Source organism: Tetrao urogallus, assembly GCF_951394365.1.
Source record: "Tetrao urogallus genome assembly, chromosome: 5".
NCBI lineage: Eukaryota > Metazoa > Chordata > Aves > Galliformes > Phasianidae > Tetrao > Tetrao urogallus.
Genome location: NC_136818.1, coordinates 15,909,268 through 15,930,094, shown reverse-complemented (window position 1 = coordinate 15,930,094; position 20,827 = coordinate 15,909,268). Strand labels below are relative to the sequence as shown.

At 36.3% G+C, this 20,827-nt stretch overlaps 1 protein-coding gene across 1 annotated transcript in view; it reads left to right on the top strand.

Moving 5' to 3' along the window:
* Positions 1-547: 547 nt before the first annotated feature.
* Positions 548-20,827, top strand: part of EVI5 (ecotropic viral integration site 5) — a gene marked incomplete at its 3' end in the record, with an annotated part of 58,744 nt that continues 38,464 nt past the window's right edge. Inside the window, exons 1-12 of the mRNA XM_079536245.1 lie at positions 548-774; positions 3,997-4,186; positions 7,050-7,274; positions 8,224-8,298; positions 8,902-9,027; positions 9,644-9,787; positions 10,777-10,866; positions 10,962-11,059; positions 12,296-12,356; positions 14,101-14,154; positions 16,434-16,466; positions 17,030-17,176. Of these exons, the coding sequence (XP_079392371.1) occupies positions 626-774; positions 3,997-4,186; positions 7,050-7,274; positions 8,224-8,298; positions 8,902-9,027; positions 9,644-9,787; positions 10,777-10,866; positions 10,962-11,059; positions 12,296-12,356; positions 14,101-14,154; positions 16,434-16,466; positions 17,030-17,176 (1,392 nt within the window). The 5' untranslated portion in view covers positions 548-625. The remainder of the gene's footprint in view (positions 775-3,996; positions 4,187-7,049; positions 7,275-8,223; positions 8,299-8,901; positions 9,028-9,643; positions 9,788-10,776; positions 10,867-10,961; positions 11,060-12,295; positions 12,357-14,100; positions 14,155-16,433; positions 16,467-17,029; positions 17,177-20,827) is intronic.

Genomic DNA, 20,827 nt, shown 5'->3' with positions numbered 1-20,827 from the left:
CTGTACTTTGGTGTAAATCAGGATTGTGGTGCATCTGTTCCTCTTCCTCACACTGTAGAGGATTTCTGTTATATTCAAACAGCAATCAGCAAAGCTTAGGATTTACACTGATACATTCCTGCTGCTTCTCTGTCAGTTATGAAGTAGTTGACTGCTTCCTTATCTGTCCTTCTGCGTGTCCTGTGCTGTTATTATCTTCTCAATTCTCGATACATTCTAAATAGTGGATTTTTTTTTCCTGTAGTGGGAAGTCTGAACTGAGCTGTGATATTTCTGTACTGCAGAAACCAGTTCTGTTGAACAAATTCCTCTGTATTTTTCTAGTGTATTAGCAATATAGTTGCATGTTATTTCTTCTGTAATACTGAATTTCTATCATTGCAGCTTTTATTGCTTCTGACAGCTTTGGGTCTTCTGCAGAAATAAACAATCCCAATGTCAGTTTGTGCATATTGTATCTTTTCCCTGTTCAGTGGAAGTAGTTGATTGAAAAGATGAAAAAACAAAACCCCGCAGCTGTTGTAGCCTCTTCTTGTCATCACAGGTGGCGACAGACAAGGTTGCAGGCAAGCTGAGCTCTACTCTCTCATGGGTGAAGAACACTGTATCACACACTGTCAGTCAGATGGCCAGTCAGGTGGCAAGTCCATCTGCCTCTTTACACACTACATCTTCCTCTACCACTCTGTCTACACCTGCATTATCACCATCCTCGCCAGCACAGCTGAGTCCAGACGACCTAGAATTACTGGCTAAACTTGAGGAGCAGAACAGGTAAATGCAAAACTTCTTGGTCTTGACTATAGTGATAAGATTGAATTGGGTTATTGTAGCTTCAACACTGAGGCTGTTAAAGGAGGTTGCTGTTCATGGCGCAACGCCTTAATTTCAAGGTTAAGAATTAATGTTGTAGAGGTGTGCATTCTTGAAGAATTTGTTTTTGTAGAATGTTCAAAAGAGTTGGCTTTCTGGTTTAAAGAAGTGCTCATAACTGCTGCTTATTCTAGAAATTTGCATTGGAGTTGCATGATATTCAGTATCCCAACTGAAATGGAATATCATAGCAATGAGACTTCTGTGTAACTTCCTCCCATTCTTAGATAAAGATGGTATTTTTATAGGCTTTTTGAAATGTGAAGTACCTCACAGTTCCCTTCTTTTCCTTCTCGATTTCCACAGTATAACCTGCTCACATGTAGCCTTTTAGCGTGTTATCCGTTTATCTGTGATGATGTACATGGAGCAGGATTTTCTGTTGGAAATTCTAGAAAAGTAGAAGTTGCTGTTCTGCTATTCAGTTTAAGGGTTTGAGCAGAATTCTTCAGTTTGTATTCTGTAATTTAGCCTGCAGCTCAGGCTATTTCGTACAGGTACAGCTAATAAAAGAGGCTTTGCAGCCTATTCAGTGTTATGGCTGGAGGCGTATTTTTACAGATAGAGCAGTGTTCAAGCATCTTTTATTTGCAAGGAATAATAGATGCTTGCTGCAGTTATGCTAACAGTGACAGGTATGCAATGACTTAATCTCATGAAAGAGAAATCCCTAATCAGTCATTCTTATTTGTCCTGAATTTCTTTGTACGCTCCTGTAACTGAGAAGAGGCAGTGATGCCAACTGTCTCCAGGCATGTCTTCTCTTAATGTTCTGATTCTGCTGCCTGATAGTAAAGTAACTTACAAGGAAATTGTAGCTGTCTAGCTCATGACTGAGAATGGAGGTCAGCTTTTAAACCACGTCGTCCTCTTTTCCTTATGGTTTATGGGGTTATCTTTCATTTGAAGGTGTACTGTGATTTGTGCTGTGCTAGTAGCCTTTTAAAATGTATCAAAAGAAGAAAAAAAGGAGATAACATAAATAGAGTGCTTCTAAGAAAGCTAATTTGCATTTAATCTGAAGCTTTCTGTTCTGTTTATGACCAAGGGTCTCATTTATATTAGGAAAACTGCAGTATCTGTTCTTTGGACTGCTTATCTTTGTTAGGGCGTAAGATTTGTTCGTCCAGAGTAGCTATATTAAGCCCTGGAGTGAAGTTAGTTTGCTTTTTCAAAGCATGTGAGCTTGGGCTTGTTAGGTTTTCTTCTTCAGGTTTGCATTCTTGATTTAGTACAATTCAGGTTAACTTATCTGTTTTCATTTGATCAATATATATATTTTTAAGACAGGTTTGTTGTTCATTCCCACGTTTACTTTTGTGTATGAATTGTGATTAGAGGTTGTCCTGTCAGATATCTCACACCAAATGTTCTTTCCTTGTGAGACCCAATACTTGAAGTAAATTAAAATGCGGTGCTCTTATCATGGAGGGTGCATGGTAGTTTTGAAAGTTTGAATCTGCATTTTAACACAGTGAGAAGGAATTGTACCCTGAATGCAGGGAACAATAGCTGGTGCTGGGTGTTTGTAAAGGTTTAATTTATGTTCTTGACTTCAACATGAACAAGAACAATGTGAATTATTTAAGCAGGCTGGGAACTGAAAAAACTCGAACTGTATCAGGCTATGAATGTATGAAGCATTCTGTAATCCAGTCCTACTGGAAGGCTCCTCAAAATAATGAGTTAGCTCAGTCCAGAGTCCTGTTGTAACTGTTTGGCATTAGTAAATCATTTATAAAGTTTTAGGTGAAGGAAATCAGTTGTTGAACAACACGGAACTTGCATACTACTTTGTAAAGAACTTCTCATTTTCAAATCCAAGGACAATGAATTTATCCAGGTAAGGTCAACCTACTGAAATCTAGTGAAACTTACATAAAAAAGCTGTGGTAATTAACCAGTCAGAGCCTTTTATAATCATCGTGTTTTTATAACTGTGATATTTTTTCTGTGCTCATTTTTCATCAGTAGTTACTTTGCTCTTTTGACGCTGACACACGGATAGAAGGAATTTTGAGCTAAGTTTTCATTGTGCATTGGTATTAGGGTTTCTAAACATCAAAAAACGATAGGTGAAAGCTGGGCACTGGGAAAGCTAATGTAAGTATCTCTTAGCTGGGAGCTTAAACTGCAGGTGCTCTGAGACTTGTGTAAAAGGGTGATGATCTAATAAGTACTTAAAACTTAATACAACGTTGCTAAAATGTTGCCAGGCTTTTAGATTTTGTGCTAGTACGTGAAAAATTACTGAACATAAATCTCACTACCTGATAATCCCAGTTCTCATATCCAAGTGCTGGGCTTTATCCATCCATTAGCTTTTGTTACCCAATTCCCATTTGCTAGAACTGAGGTTTTTTTTCTCATCCATTTATAAAAACACCATATTGAACAGTTGTCAGCATAATTCAGGCATTACAGAACTGTAACTTACATTATGATGTGTCTGTATTTACATTATCAATGTGTATTGTGTTAATGGGGAGATTTTTGACAACTTTCCTTTAAAATTACTGTCTTTTCCAGTACCTCTTACATTCATTGATTGTTGAGAACGTTTAACTTGTTTGCTTGTGTTCTTTTTGTCAACTCAATGCATGAAAGCCCTTGATTTTTTTTTTTTTTTTTTTTTTTTTTTTTTGTGTTCCTAGTAAGGTCAAACCCTCTTGCCTCAAAACCTGCTGATCTTCTGTGTTCAGCTGTTAATCTAAATTGGTAAATGTGTGGAAGAAGTTTGATTTGTGGTGCCTCTGTACTTTCCCTGACTTTAATAAGATCTAGTTCAGGAGGTTGTAAGACACTGATTAAAATCTCAATTCTGATATTTATGCATAATGTGATGCTTGTGTTTGTTCCTTAAAAGGCTGCAATGTAATCTGCTATTCTGGCTGCAGAAATACTTGAGCGATTATATATAGTAACAAGGAGCAGTTCTACTTAAATTTATTACAGATGGTTGTTGGAAAAACTGTACCGATGGCACTCTGTGCTCGTTCTTTGCAATGATGTTGGAAGCACAGATTTGTAAAAAAGAAAACAAAAACAATAGTGTGGCAATAGCATGATAAGAACATGTAGTTTCTTGTTGTTTTTGTGTGTCTGTGTGTGGTTTCTTTGCAGGCTCCTAGAAACAGATAGCAAATCCTTGCGATCAGTAAATGGGTCAAGAAGAAATAGTGGATCTTCTCTTGTATCTAGTTCATCAGCTTCTAGCAATCTCAGCCATCTTGAAGAAGACTCGTGGATCCTGTGGGGGAGAATTGTGAATGAATGGGAAGATGTACGGAAAAAGAAAGAAAAGCAAGTTAAGGTAGTTGGACATGTTTGTAGGATGGATTTGTATTTTGATAGCTTTTTGGCTCAATTTTTAAGATAAGCAAGTAAGAGAAGCTTCTAATTGTATCTGTTTCAATCCTGAAGCCCTAGTGCTTCTTATGTAACTGTTGTTACACTTCAGTTTTGTCTGGCAAAGGTCTCATTGAAAACCAGGTGCATATCATGAATACCAAAGCTTTCTGTCTGATTATGAGAGATTCCGTTTAATCGCATACTTGGTATTTTCAGAATGGAGTTACTGAAAACCTGCTTAAGATCATATTGTAGCTGGATGCTGTGATATCTTTTTTCCCCCTACTGAACAGCTGTCTGTTTAAAAGCATTCTTATTAGAGGAGCAAATCATTCTATTTTATAAGGATCTGATACAAATTTAGTTCAATTGTTCAGGCCAAATTTGCTGACCCCAGGAATAACATCAAGTGGAAGAGAACAGTTTCTAAACTGTTTTAGAAGGTTAGAGAAATTTTGGGCTGTATATGTCCAGTCTAAACTGTGGACATGTGCAGGAACAGAATTCAACAATAATTTATATTTAAATTAAAAAATGTTTAGGGCATTTAACATTCACGTTTCAGAGGTAGAAAGTACTGGAAGTGTAGGATTTTTATTTGTGGGCAGCCTATTCTGTTTTGGTTCTTTATTAGCTTTAGTCTGTAGTCTTATGTGCAGAATACAAATTTCAGGGTCTTTTGAATAGTTTGAAGTTCATGTCTGTGAATAGATTGTGGGAAGGCAGAACAATGGGCTAAAGCAAAGTGTTTTTTGTGTGAAGCAGTTGTGGAGAGAGAACATGACCTGAGAGTGGAAACAAGGGATGAAAATGAATTCAAGGCTCTATGCTTGCATAGGGAAAACAGTTTCTGGAAGAGTGTTCCCAAAAAGCTGTGAAAAGAAGACCCGTGAACCTGACAAAGAGAAGCAGATTGGTAATAAATAGATCAGATTGGATAGAATTCACTTTCTGAACTGTTTGCATGTAGGCTTTGCAAATAAAGTGTCATGCTGGTCAAGAGTTGTTTGGAGAATAAATATTTATTGAAAGTTAGTTGGTTAAGTGTACTTTTAGTGAGGTTTTTCGATGGTGAAATAATTCTCAGGTATGTGGGAGGTTTTTTTTGCTCGTTTGTCAAAAATCAAGCTAAACTTTGGAATACTTGAACATCCATACTTCGTTGTTGGTTGTGCCAGTAGTTATGATTTTAGCAGCCCAAATTTCATTTCATACTGGCTATGAAAGCTAGTCTTAAGTTACTGGATACTTGGCAAGTTTCTGAAGCGTTAGTCATGTATGTCTATGCTTTCCTTGTATGTGATATGATCTGTCCATGTGCCTTGATCCTCTCTGAACTCTTCCTGTTTCTGAAGAGAAACTGAAAGATGATGCAATTTCCACTTTTCTGTGTTCCTCTAAGAGCGTTGGTGGAATTAACCTTGTTATTTTGGTTGAGCAAGTGCATGATAATGCAAGGAACTACTAACTAATCATTTGTTTATGCTTTTAGAGTTTTTGAGGCTTTAGGTGACTGAACTGCAGTCTGGTAGTGCGTTGTTGATATAACAGCTAGAGATAAATGTGGAAAGCTGTCTTAGGCTTGTTGGTTTGGAGTTGGACATCTTTTGGGAAATAACTCAATGTCACAGTCATATCTGAACAAATAGTTGCAGTGACATTACTAGGAAGGTTCTGGAAAAAGCTGATGATCTTTAGGATGTTGGAAGGCTGCAGATAGTGCTGCAAAACTCCTGCAGTAGAGTTCAGGCTTAACAAATGATTTGAAGCAGGAGTGTCTGTGGAAGTTCAAAAGATTAGTTAGTATTAGTGCTATCTTAATATTTGGAGTAGTAGGGTAAGTACTTGGACAAATAGGAGTAGAATAGAAGATGATTCTGACCTCAGAATAAATACCAGCAAAATGAAATAAACTGACCTGCAGGAGACAGTGTTTGATAATAGTTCATAAAGCTTAAAAAAAAAAAAAAAAAAAAAAAAGGTAACCACAAACAAACCAAACCTGTCCATGACAAAGGAACCCTCTTGTCTTGAATTGGCAGTCTTGTAGTTGGATCCTAGTTGCAGAAAGTACTACTAAACCTATTAACTTTGACTCATACTTTCTCCTCAGTTTTTCAGATTAAGCAACAAGAATTCTTTTTACTTGTCTGTTCTGAAAAGACAAGTAACATACTTGGAATGTGATAGATAGATCTGAGAAGGTTTGAGTTGTATAATAACTAGCTGATTTTTATTTTTTTCTCTTCAGGGAATTTCAGGTAAATGAAGGAAGCTCAGTTGATGTAAATTATGTATTCTTGGTCTAGCATCAGAAATCACATTTAAATACTTCCTTTAAATGAAAGAAAACTTTGAAATACTGGTACAAGAGAGAAAGTAGACTTTTTGTGAAGTGTGTGTCAAATGACTTCTGATAGAAATCTTGTGCACTTCTTTCTGGTTGTCTGTGCTCCATGTAGTTTCAATTTTTTTTGCCATTTACTTGTCTTGCAAGTTATTCTTAAGCAATAATTTCTTATGTCTTAAAAACTAGAAATATAATTAAGATTACTTTCTTCAATAATGTTTTGTGAAATATTAAAAATTACTATTACTTTGTCTCGGAGGAGTTCTTGTTGAAAATGTTTTTTTTTTTTTTTTAATATTCAACTTTTTTCATGGTTATTTACTTAAGGGAAAAAAAAAACCAAAAAAAAAATCATTAATTCTTATTACCTATCAGGCTGCAATGGAGGCTTACGCCTTATGAACTTCATAACTGGTTTGTGACATAATGTATTATTTTCAGGAAATGTTAATGGTTTTGTATCTTTGTGCTTTAGGAGCTTGTTCGAAAAGGGATACCTCATCATTTCAGAGCAATTGTTTGGCAGCTTCTGTGTAGTGCTCAAAGCATGCCAATAAAGGATCAGTATTCAGAGCTTTTGAAAATGACATCTCCTTGTGAGAAACTAATAAGAAGGGACATTGCTAGAACGTATCCAGAGCATGATTTCTTTAAGGAGAAAGACAGCCTTGGGCAGGAGGTTTTATTTAATGTAATGAAGGTAAGTCAGCATTTCTGTTCTTAAAAGCACATTAATAAGAGTAAGCAAGCACAAAGGTTTAGAAAATAATTTACCTTCTGAATGTGTTGTGTCAGTTTCACGTGTCCTGTTTTTTAAACTGACTCTACTTTTCAAATTACATTTCAAAGATAGCTTTCAAATATTGTATTCCCATTTAATATGATTTTGTAAGAGATTTAAATCATCTGCTTACTTAACTTGCATTAAAGCAATTTCACATAGTAACTGCTGATAGCGTAATGGAGAAAAGTGTGCCGTGAATTATCAATACTGACAGATGAGAACATAGTAAATCAAAGTGAGCGTTCCATTTTCAAGTGTTGGTGAGCCTGTGTGTGAGAGAAGAAAACGGTAGGTGCCAGCTAATGTGCAGTTGTTAGTGCACAAGCACAAAATAACATTGCCATAAAAAGTCACTGTATTGCCCCCATTCTACTAGAGCTTAAATTTTGGTCATGTAGCTTCAACAGAGAAGTCAGCACTTTTCTAAATCGTAGTAACTTCCAGTTCTAAAATATGCATGGAAACATGCAATGTGTGTGGAAACCACCTGTAAATAAAACTACGGCTCTGAATTGTTCTGAAACAGACTGTTTCTTTTGTCAAATCTTCTGTAGATGTAGTAAGCCTGTGCGTTTGGTATGGAAGCCTCCTTATCTTTTGAGACCTGGCAAATTCCTGTGAACTGCAGGCTTTTTTAGGTGTCCATTAATGAATTGAAGGCCAACAGAGAGCAAAGTTCATGTCTCTGTGTAGCTGCAGGTAGCAACTAAACGTCTGATCAAATTTTTTGTATGGAGTGTCTGTTTGCTGTGGATTTGGAAGAGCAAGACAAAAGTTGTTATCAAAATAACAGCATGAGCTAAGATATATTCTTATTAGTAACGAGGATTTAATTGTTTGGAGTCTTAAAGATGTTATTTTGTAGGCTTATTCTTTGGTGGATCGTGAAGTTGGATACTGTCAAGGAAGTGCTTTTATTGTTGGATTACTACTTATGCAGGTAAACGTTGTATTAAGAAATATGTGAACCTTGAAAATCCCTGCTAGGTTGCATGGTGTGGTAATGATTTGGAAGGAATTTTTGTGGTGATTCTTTATTGCTGTTTGTTATAATGTAATAGTGGAGGTCTGTCTTTTATTCTGCATATGAAATGAAAGTATTCTCTGTTTCTGTGTTTTGTCAAGAAGCTACAAACTTTCTGAGTGAGAGAATGCATTTGTTTCTTAAAGCTAAGGTGGGATCCCAGTCTTGCAAGTTACTCTAGGGCATGTTATGTCAGCTATTGATTAGTCATTCCAAATCTATTACACTAAACCTCCTCTCAGTTTAACTGGGATTTCACAAGTGTCATATTTTAAAAGTTGTCTTTGTATTAGTATTCAGTTTTATAGACCAGGTTATATTGTAAGAAGTTTGCAGACCTCCATTTCGGTTTAGAAGCCACTTGATAGGACCCAGCATATACAAGGAAAACTACAATAGTAATCATCGGTTATAAATTCCTTGTTTAGAGAAACAGCAAAACACTGTCTTCCCAAACATTCATTCTGTCCTTATGCTTCTCCTGAGTCTTTGTTTCTTTTGTTTTTATTTTTGATATAGATGCCAGAAGAAGAAGCGTTTTGTGTGTTTGTTAAATTAATGCAAGATTACAGACTACGAGAACTCTTCAAACCAAGCATGGCTGAACTGGGCCTTTGTATGTACCAGTTTGAGTGCATGATACAGGTATATACAAAATCTATCAAGCTTTTCAGTAACTGAGAATAATGAAATTGATGAAATTGGGAATTGCAGCTCAAGAGCAGGCTTGTCTTTGATAATAGACTGTTCTTTGACAATAGCTGATTTCAAGACTGCAGGAGAAAGTCTGTGTCTGTACGATGTATTTTTTAACCTTTGACAATGTCACGAGGACTTGTGTTGCTGTACTTCATGCTTATGAATTGTAAAGCTTGCATTGAGAATTTTAAGACTGAAATGTCTTTTTATAAATTTGTACTCGATTTACAGCTGTTTGTTTTTTTTTTTGTTTTTTTTTTAAAGTAAAAGAAAAGTTGGGCTGACAGGAACAAGTAGGCTTAATTGTGTGGTATGGAAATGTTTACATTTCTGCCATGCAGTGTAGAAATACTACAGGTAATACTGCCATGTCTGCTGCTTGGTTTTTCATACTGATAAACTTTCATATCCATATCAAGTGATATTTCTTCTGGTTATGTGTTATGTAACTGCTGGCTGAGGCAAATGCCAATTATTTTTCCCCATATGTCAGAGCCATTTGCACAATAAAAACTACTTGCAAAACCGTAACAAATACATTTTTTCTCATCTTTTTCTGCAGGAGCATCTTCCAGAACTTTATGTGCACTTTCAGTCTCAGAGTTTCCACACTTCTATGTATGCATCATCATGGTTTTTAACTATATTTCTTACAACTTTTCCACTACCAATTGCAACAAGAATATTTGATATCTTTATGTCTGAGGTAACTACTCAATACTTATGTTCTACTTCAAGAGTAATGGTTAAGAGCAGCTATTTCAGTAGTACTGTGAAGGCTGTTCTGATGGGCAAATTTCAAATACCCTGCCTTTGTAGGTTTATCAGTTGTTTGGTACGGGAAGATGTCTGTGCATGTAGTTTAAGGAAAAGCAAGTACATATTTGAGTATAGATGCTGTAAGCAACTTTATAGTCTAAGCCTATTGAAGAGTCATTGTATCTGCCAGAAGTTCTGGATGCCATGTGATAGCATCGTGCAACAGGATGTCTGTTTTTCAGTAGTTTGGGGTGAAAAATCTTTTGGGCCCACGTTAAAGCTTCATGGGGACAAGCAGATGAATAGGAGGGAGTATAGAAGAGCTGCTCCTGTTGAGAAGATGGCTAGTAGCCAAAAGAACTTATGGAATTATTCAGTGGAATTATCACTGATGCCTAAGGTGTATCTAGGGTTAGAGCTTTGGGTGAATGTAAGTAACAAACCAAAGGTTTTAGTCCATTTGTGCTTTTCCTCTGCCATAATGTTCTAGAAAACGCTAACTCAGAGGTGGATTTCTTCAGATCATGTATAGTATCTAGGATATTTTTGAGGCAAGCATTCCCTTGAATCTGTTTAAATTGTTCAGTTATGTTATACCTTGTTTGAAACAAAAATACCTTTCTTGAGAAGTACCTTGTTTCTTTTTTTATTCATTATATTTTAGTACCAAATGTATTTAAAATTATTGATAAAGCTCCTGTGAAGTGCGATAGCACTCTGAAGAGGACCTGATGTTAGGGCAAGTAGCCTGACTATTTGTCTTCAGTACAAAACAAGGAACCCAGGATCAATCTGTTGTTTAAAGATTTTTGATTTCCTTTTCTTTTGTTTGGGAAACTGGGTGAGCTTTCCAATGTTCTTAAATAATAGAATCATCTTTCAGCATTGACAATACTGTGAATAATTGTTGAATATTATTTTAACTTCTATTTACAGGGTTTGGAGATAGTATTTCGAGTAGGTTTAGCACTACTTCAGACAAACCAAGCAGAATTACTGCAGCTTGACATGGAAGGGATGTTACAGGTAAGTTAAGATTGTAATATTTTAAGAGATGTGTGTGGTGTGTGTTTATTTGCAGTTATTAATTACATGTAATCTTGTGCTCTGATTGCTTTTAGCACTTTCAAAAGGTCATTCCACATCAGTTTGACAGTGGTCCAGACAAATTAATCCAAGCATCTTACCAAGTCAAATACAATGCAAAAAAGATGAAAAAGTAGGTATAACATTTTGAGAAAAGATCATACTATTGCTTGGAGTTATTGTTTGTTTGTTCAAAACTAGTTACTCATTACTTCACTCTGAATTTTCCATGTCTAACTTTTTGGGGGTTTTATACTGTGAAGAGTTAAAAACTGAAGTACTGTTTGCAACAGAATTCTACTGAAGTGGTATTTGCTATTGTTCCTGAATATAATCAAATCTCACTTAAAAACTAAAGCTTCTGAGGAAAGCTGCGTGTTACAGAAAATTACAGAGCTTCTGTAAAGAGGATTGGAATAGAAAATCTGTTGTGGGATGGGGAGGTGTTAGGTGTGTAGTGTGTAGCTTTTTGATGTTTTTTCTGTTTGTTTTTTTGAGGGTGAAGTAGGGAGGGGAGGATAATTGTAAGGGTAATCCTGATTCTGAGTTTGAAATCCTGAGTATAATACTGCTACTTAAGGTTAGTTGCATGTCTTTACTTTTCTGCCGTCTGTGAATCGTACTGATAAATCAGTTTACCTTTCTTGTGCTTTTCCAGGGTTAAGTTGGGCAATTCTTAAGGCAGGCAGCTTGTAGTATATTGTGATGTGCAAGGAGAGCAGATGTGCTAGGGTCTTTCAAAATAAGTTTACTAATCCTGTCCACCATAGTGCCCAAACTTGCAGGGCAAACCCTTTCTCTGAAAACTAATATAAAAGCTTGCAATTTAAAACACTACAATTCAGGCTAAACTTACTTGATTGCCTTTTGTAGAGGCATTGAATATCGCAGCTTGCGTTTCTTGTTGCTGTTTCTTTCATTGGGGCAATTCTGGAGCTTGCTTGAGAGGGACTAAAATAATTTTAAGACTTGCCTCAAATCTCTTTGCATCTTTCTGTCCTACAAGCCTTCCCAGCAATGTGTTCCTTTGACTGTACTGAATTGATTGTTGTGTAACTGCATTGAGTGGTTATTGTTGTTCCAAATCGTTGCCATTTCAAATCTGTATTTGATAAAGATTGTACAAGCAAGCATCCACATTTCACCATGTAGTCCAGCCTGTTTATGTCTGCAGAAGTATTTCTGTGCTTAAACTAATTTTAATGTTCAGTCCAAGTATTTACAGGAGGACTGTATTGGCAACTTTCAAGTGGTTGTTTAAACAGAGGAAATACAACCTGTGTCTATTTTCTTGTTGCTTGTTAGGTATTAGACCACTTAAGTTGTCAGTAACATTTCTGATTATCCTTTACTATTTCTATTTTTTTAGGTTAGAGAAGGAATACACTACAATAAAAACAAAAGAAATGGAAGAACAAGTTGAAATTAAAGTAAGAGAGCCTCTATAAATTTACTTACAGATAAGTTTAGTTCTTAGATGTGGACTGTGTGTCTCTGATCTGTGTAACATAGAATTGTTTTGGAAGGGACTTCTTGAAGATCACCTAGCTTCAACTCCACTGACACAGGCAGAGATACCTTCCAGTAGATCTGGTTGCCCAGCGCCCCATCCGGTCTAGCCTTGAAAACCTCCAGGGATGGAGAATCCACAGTGACTCAGAGCAGCCTGTTCCATTGCCTTACCACCCTCTGAATAAAGGATTTACTCCAAATATCTAATCTAAATCTGTCTTTTAAAGTCATTGCCCTATATCCTCTTTCTATTGCCTCTGAAAGAAATTCCCTCTCCAGCTTTCTTGTGGATCCACTGTAAGTTCTAGAAGGAAGGACGTGTGGCTGGACATGTAATTGAGGTTCCCACATTGTTGTTTTTCAGCATTTGCATTGGACTGTTTGCTCATAAAGGGCACTTGACTGTGAAACTTCTGGTGAACAAATTTGAAGAGAATTAATCAGTGGAGACGTGCTGTACATAGTTCTCGTTAGTTTCTGCTACTAAACTTTGATTTACAGACAACCTCATTCATCAGAGCTCCTCATTCACAACGCTCTGTTGTAAGATGTGGATATCCCACGTGGAAGATTTGGAAAACATTTTAAGGAAGGTTTTATTACAGTTCTCTCAAGTACTTCAAGATTGGTTTGGGGATTTATTTATTTTTCCTCTAATGCCTTGCACACAAGGTTATGTGTCCTGTTTGTGTTCACCTCTTCCTTATGGAGCTTCTGCAGTTGATACATAATGTGGGGTTCGGGAGATCTTGGTCAAAAAACCTGCAAGTTAAGATCTGCTCCTACAGGCTTAGGTTCTTTTACTGACTTGCTTTTGTTACATAAATAAGCTTTTGTTGTATTTTCCTTTCACATTTAAGCTTTTTAGAGGGAGTGAGTTGTATCCTTCCTTCTTGCCATACATTTCTGGTCATTTGTCTTTCACTGTCAATTTTAAAGACAACAGTTCTTCAGAACATTTCTTCAGAAACAGAACAGAGAACAGTTCTTCAGAAAAATTCAGTGAACGTGCACCTGGGAGCACAGAAATTTTCCATGCTTTTGCACATTTTTTTATCCTTGTAAACAAATAGTAGACAGGTAGCATTCTTTACTTGCGATTAGGGCTTGCTGGGGTGGCTTATCATGTTAAGATTTGTATGAAATACATCAGATAAAAAAAGTACAACTATTTCTTACTTTGGAGGTAAATAATTGTTCATATAGTTTCTAACAAGAAAAAAAAATAACTATCCTTTTTATTGAGAAGAAAAGGAGAATCTCTGTAGCATTCATTAACTTGTCCTAGTGGAGGGATTACTTTTTCATGTCCCTTCACCAAGAGGACTGTGTCCTGCTTTGATTATGAAGAGGAGGCTAATAGTGTTGTGTGGTTAAGCCCTGTGGTTCACTGACCTTCTTATAGCACCAATACAGTTGCTTTCATATTGCACGATACCTTTCTTATCTTTGCTCTGTCAAGCTGTAAAAACTCACCTCTAGAGTTAGTACATCAAATGAAAAGGCTGTTTAAAACAAGTATCACTGCTCATGTTGGTATTCATATTGATTTTTTGCAGCTGTGGTAAGATGTTTTGGTTTTCATTTTCTTAAGTTAACCTGCTTGGCTTTATCAGACTTCCATAACCTGAGAACTAAAGTTCTGAATTGTTTCCATTTCAGAGGTTGCGAACTGAAAATAGGCTCCTAAAACAGCGCATTGAAACATTAGAGAAAGTAAGTAAGCTAGTGACCAAATTGAATCTGTTATTTATATTAATTATATGATTGGTCATCTTATTATATGAAATGGGTCTCATAACTTACTATTTGTTTCCAGTTGATTTACAATGTTCACTAACAGTGCTTAGCCAAAAGCATGGCAATAACAAAGCTGTTAAGGTCAGTGCTTATAAATGTTTGGCTCTTATTTGAAATGTTCAATTTCAATATCTGGTTTCTGTAGCATTTTATTCCTCAACTAGAAGTATTAAAGTACAGAAGACTACATAAAATGGTGTAATGCCTGGGTGGAAAAGAGATTATTGTGAGAGAATCTCACTTCTGATAATCTGAAGTTGCTAGGTGTTTTTATGTACGAGCAAAATGACAGGCTTCTGAATGGTCAGAGAAGTGAAGGTGAAAGATTGTTGTCACTGAATACAGCAGTAGAGGGATGTTGTTGCAGCATTCACGTTTAGTACAGAAGTCTGCTGCTGTCAGCTATTAATTCATCTTACATGATTTGGAATTTTTGTAGAAATTACAGGTACAGGGGGCTGGGGAAAATAATTTCTCATGGATATAGTCTAAAATAGGGTTTTGTTAGGCTTCTTTGTAGCTGGACATAATGTCCAAGTGTGCACGATAACTGTTGTCTTATGTACTGATAGCATGCAAGCATTGTACTTTAGCTTTCCTGTATTGATATCATGCTTCGTGTGACAGACTGAATCTAGGAAGGTGTGCTCTAGCATGAGAATGTTCTTACCCTTTTTAATTGCAAATAATAGCTGTCTTTCAGCAAATGAAGTTGAATGCTCATGACTTACAAAGAATTGCTTCGCAGTGAGGAAAAGGATAGACTAAATTTTATCTGAAATAATTGAACAGTGTTGTATTTCAGATGTTTCTCCAAGAAACCATAATAGATTTAACAGCCTGTGTCAAATTGTGATTAATTGTGATTTCTAAACTGTGGTTTGGGAAAAAAATGCACATTGTGAGGGACATCTTGTGAAAAGAAGTTGTGACCAAAAATTTTATGAATCTAGTTGTTTCAGATCTTGAATTTGTAGGTAAAGCTAACTGAAGGGAACAGACTCTGATATGTTTAATTCTATAGCAAATGATGCTAGTGTTTTTTTCTTGTGGACTTATAATAGTAAATGTCCCTGGTTTATGCTTGATTTGCAGAGGTTCGAAGTTTGATTTTATTTTTTTTTTTGCTAGGAACTCAATGATGAGCCACCTGACAGCTCATGTGCCTGTAAATTCTGTGTTTAAAATTTCAAGATTCATTTTCAGAATATCCCGGTCTGATTGGAATTGAAATGCTTCAAAATGAAAAATCATCTATATTAATTATCCTCGTCCAAAATTCTTGTCATCAAAGCATCTAAGAACAGATCATGAAGGAAAAAAGAAAAAAAAACCTCATATAATTCTTCTGTTGGGAACTTTTAAAAATTTATTTCCTCATCCTCGCAAATGATTTACTTGTGATTTTCTTAGCATACTGTAATGACAGACACCTTAAGATGCAACCTTACTACATTTAACTGATAGCTCCTATAACCAGTTCAAACTTTGTCCTTGGAATTTTTATAAGATTCTGGATGGTTTAACTATCTTTGAATAGAGTACCATTGAATCTGTGAAAATTGGGTGCTTACAAGGGTGGTAGAGTGCAGATGTCTGTAATGAAATTGTACATTTACCAGGGTGGAGGAAATACAGTGCTTGTCAGCTTGCACACGTTTGTAGTACTTCAGTAAGGGAAAAGACTCTATGAACTGTTTGAGTTGCTGCTAAAGCTCATTGGAACAAAATATTAGCTGTCATAGTTGAAATTTTCTACTTAGGTCTTTCAGTGTGCACTGTTTAATTTCCCTGCTTCATCTTTGTGGAAGCGTTAGTTCTGCATGGATGTCTGTGCGCTTAGTGGAGTTGCCTTTGTGCTGAAATGCCTTCCTTTCGTAGTGTTCAGATAAAAATAACCAATCTCCTGTAAAAAAGAAGTAGTCTGGCTTTGGTGCCTGCTTGTATCAAAGATTGACTCGTTACATCTGTTGCAGTAAAAGGCTGCTTCCTGCAATTTCCAGCCTGAGTTGCTTTAACTTACATAAGAGCTCAATTTGTAAAAACAAGTTGCCTGTATAGAAAAATGGGTAGAATTTGGACACTTTCTTTCTCTGCTCTAGTCTTTTTTTTTTTTTTTTTTTTTTTTTTTTGTCACTATTATCACTCTTTTGTTTTTTCTTTTCCTTATTCCTATCTGAATTTTTCCTTTGTAGGAAAGTGCTTCCTTGGCAGATAGATTGATACAGGTATAGTCTTCTAGTCTTTTACTGTATGACTCTTTCTACTTTCAGAAAAACCAAACTGCTTTAATGCATGCATACTTGCATGCTGCTCTCTATCCTTGCCTTGTTGATTTGGAATAAATATATAGCTAATCTCTTACTAGAAAGTCATTTAATATATTAAAAAATTAAAAAATATAAAGCCAGTAGTTGCACGTTATAATAATTTTCTAACCTAATGTAATTCTGGTGGAAATTTTTGTTTCAAATGGATTGAGACATTATTAACACTTCAATTGAATATTGCAAACTTAAATCTTTGCATGTACAGCTGAGTAATATTGCATGAATTGACTTCTATTGAATGCAGGTACACAATTGTGCTTGCTGAAAGGATATCAAGCTTAGTAACAAGGTACTAAAGCAGCTGCTTAGTACTACATTATCCAAAAATTCCTACTAATTGTATTCCACGCTGTTTGCAAAACCAATCTGAAATATGCACCTGAGTACTGCAAAGGCAGTCTTTCTTGGATTTGTCCTCAATTGCTTTTGAGGGGAAAAAACCCACATAATTATGTCCTAAGGGACAAGTGACAAGGGCCCAGGAGGCCGAGGAAAACTACCTCATAAAACGGGAGCTGGCCACCATCAAACAGCAGAGTGATGAGGCCAATACTAAACTGGAGCAAGCTGAGAGTACCATCAGGGAGCTCCAACAGCAGCAGCAATGGGTAAGGAGCCTGGCAGCACATCATCTCATGTTTTTCATTCACTCGTGTTTGTTTTTCCTCATTGTGACATGGTGTCTGTGCTGTCCTTACAAATGCTTGTGTATTGTGATTTCCCTTCTTAAGAAGTATACAAATTGGACTAAATGCTATTTTGATCTCTTCTTACTGATAGATGATGGAATTCATACCCTGGATAAATGTAAGTTTAAAAAAAAAAAAAAAAAAAAAAAAAAAAAAAAGAATACAAAAACAAAAAACCACCCTAAACCAAAACCAACACACAACCTTTTCATGTCTAAGAACTCTAGCCACTGCGAACTACGTCTGTCTGAATACTCAAACTTGAGAGTTGATAATGCCATTTCCTAGCTTCTCATTTAAGTTGCGTGCTTCAATATTGATGGTTTTTTCTGGTTACATGCATACTTTCCTACTTCTTTTGCAAAACATTAGCAAAGTAGCTATCCCTTGCTTTGGAGACAGCACAAGAATTCATTAAAAGGTGTGGATTTATGTGCAGGTGGAACAGGAAAATATGTTGTCTGCTATATTTGGCAAACACTGTGTTCGTATGTACTATGAATTTTAGGTTGTGTGATGTGCAAGACTTTAGACCATTACTGTGAGGCTGAAGTTACTTTCCCTAAGCCACTTGCAAGGAGTTTGGTATCTTTTTTCAATAGAGGGAGGCTGCTTATGCTATCTTCACTTGGTGGATAAGCTATGTGTTTGCAGTGTTGGTGTGACCATACCTGTACTGCCTTGTACGAAACTTGTTCAGAGCCCTAGACGCCTCAGGTATATGAAACGTGATGTTTTAGAACTAAAGCGTTCTGCAGCTACTCAATAAATGCCTTATTGGGCAGCGCAATGGTTTATTTTACTCAGCACCAAATCTCTGGAGGTACTTACATTTGTTTTTGGGAAGTGGAGAACAGATTTACTGTTAACTTAGATACAACAGTAGTTTGTTATGTCTGTTTAATGTGTTCAGCTGTACAAATGATGCATCTTTTGGAATAGTTGCATGGCATTGTAATTGAGCTGTGACACTGTAATGTGTAATGCTGATAACTTTAGTTGTATTTTCTTCAGGAAAAAGCATGGCAAAATGATGGCTGTGGAAGTTCTATTTCACTTCAAAGATGGTATATATGGTATAGCATGCCAAATGTTTATAGAATAGAAGTATTCCTCTTTCTACTGTCTAATTATGACAGTAATTTGGAAGCAAACAATAATACTCTTGGAGTGTGTATTAGTGGAGGAATCCTAGTGACTGTTAATTCCTAATGGTTCTGAGCAAAGATATGGGAAACTGAATTGCAAAATTGTTTCTATATTGATTCTGTAGGTACAAGATATTGAATTGATACTGCAGGAATAGAGAGAAAGCAATGCAAGAGTGAACAACTAATTTTAAGCCATACTTCCTAACCTGTGTGCTTGCAGCTTTGTTTTTCTCCACTTATGTGAGAGAGTGACAGTAGGAAATAGTCTGGCTGTTTGGAGCTGAGGTTGCAAATTCATGGCATTACAGATGGGTTTTTACTTACTAGACAGTACGTTTTTGAAGTGCAAGAAATTGTGCTGTGGCGATAAAGACAGCAACTGAATTAAGGTGGTGGAATTTCCGCCCTAAGCAACGGGAACTGCGTGGGGGGGATGGCAGGTCGCTGCACGTCGGGCACCACCTAGTGGGAAGCCACGCATTCTGTCTGAGTTCTGGTATTCACTTCAAGCAGAATCCCCTAGTAAATCTTCTTACCAGTGTCTAGTGGCAGTGGCTCCTGGCAGTGCTCATTTTCAGTATTGTCTTCATAGCTGCTTTGGTGGTGGTTGTTTTTTTTTTTCCAATTACTTCAATTTTGTTCATGGTTAGCAAAAAATAAAAAATAATAATAAAAAAAAAGCAGACTGTACTGATAGATGGCTGCATAGCTGGTCTCCTCATTTGAAGGTACAGCATCTATCATGCATCCTTGGTAACCTGAATCTCTTCCAGTTATGAGTTCTGTTTCAACATGTATTTGGTAGCATGAACATTATAACAAGCCACAGTATTTGTAAGAAAGGTAACCTATCCTTAGTAAAAAAAAAAAAAAAAAAAAAAAAAAAAAAAAAAAAGTTATGATTTGTGTTTAAATGCTATCTGGGGCTTATTTATAGCTGTGCTGTGAGAGCACAAAATGGGTGGATTAAAAAAAAAAACGGAAATGTTGAAGATCCTACAGAGTATGTGTGTGCCTTTGAAGAATTGCTCCCTTCTGACACTTTTCCTTAGGGGTGGGGATTGAAATGGGTAGAAGAACATCCTTCTGACTGTATTTCAACAACTGAAGTCCAAATTACATGCAGCTTTAATTTTTTCTGTATTGCAATATTTGTAGGGAGTTTTCAGTTGAAACAGAGTGACTTAAATCTATTTAGAGGTATTTGTTACCATTTTTTCCCAGTATAAGTAATGGAATTTCTGCTAAAGTTCTTATCTCAAGATGACCTGAAAGTTGTGCTGATGTTCGTATAATGAATTGCATATTAAGAATCATCAAATACGTTCTACATATTTCTGAAAAAATTTTAGGTCATTTGGAAACAGAAGTGGGAAAGAAGCATAAAATAGTAAGGCTTGAGATGGAGACTTTGCGTATCATTTTACTTTGAATGCTAGGTTTTACATCTTTCTGTGGAGCGACTAACAGTGTAGCGGTTTTAGCGATAGCGCACAGTGCGTGTACTTTTCTTGTATTGCTACCTAGGAAAAAGAATTGTAAAGTGAAACACCTTTCTGAAGTACTACTGGAGCTCAGTGCTTCAGCTCATTTGTCTAAATGCCTCTGAAGAAAACTATACCAATCTACTGCTGTGGCAAGTGCAGTCTTATAGAGAAATCTGCCACAGACTTGTCCATGTGGTGGGCAACTGGGAGATTAAGAGGAACGCTGTTTGTTTCTTCTGTGTAGTGCTGGTCAACTGTGATCTGTATGGATGAAGTTGTGCCTGACAAACCTTGTTCTCAGGTATGCTGAGGGCAGTGGTGTTTGAGGGATTAGGTGTGAGGGCAGTGAGACTGTTCTAAGATGCTCTTGGGGGGGGGTGGTATTTTTTTTTTTCGCAATTTTTTTTTCTTTCTGATTTTTTTTTTTAAAGAGATTTTTGTTGGATATATAAGAACAAATAATCTAAGGATTTCAGCCCATTAAACATACCTCCAGAAAACAATATCAGTCTTTCCTAGCAATACTTGAATTCTTAGTGATGAGCCAGATCATCAGTCTGAATGCTTGAGAATTGAATTTACTGAATAAGAGGCAGTTCAGCAAGCTAAAAGTGCTTTATTTCTTAATATTGAGAAAGCTCTCCAGATGTGTTACAAGTTGGAAGTTTAATTGACTAGATATTCTGATGGAAGCATATGCATTTTACTGGGTAACTTGTAGCCATATGTTTGGTTATAGTCGCAGCAACTGCATTCTCAGTAGTTTCATTTCAGGAACTCATACCAGAATTACTAATAATGAAGAGCATGGTAACTGACATAGGAAGAATACACTTATAATGAACGTCACAACCTTACTGAAGGTTTTCCTTTATTTTATTCACTTTATTTTACAATATACTTTACGTCTGAATTTTCAAAAATACTGAATT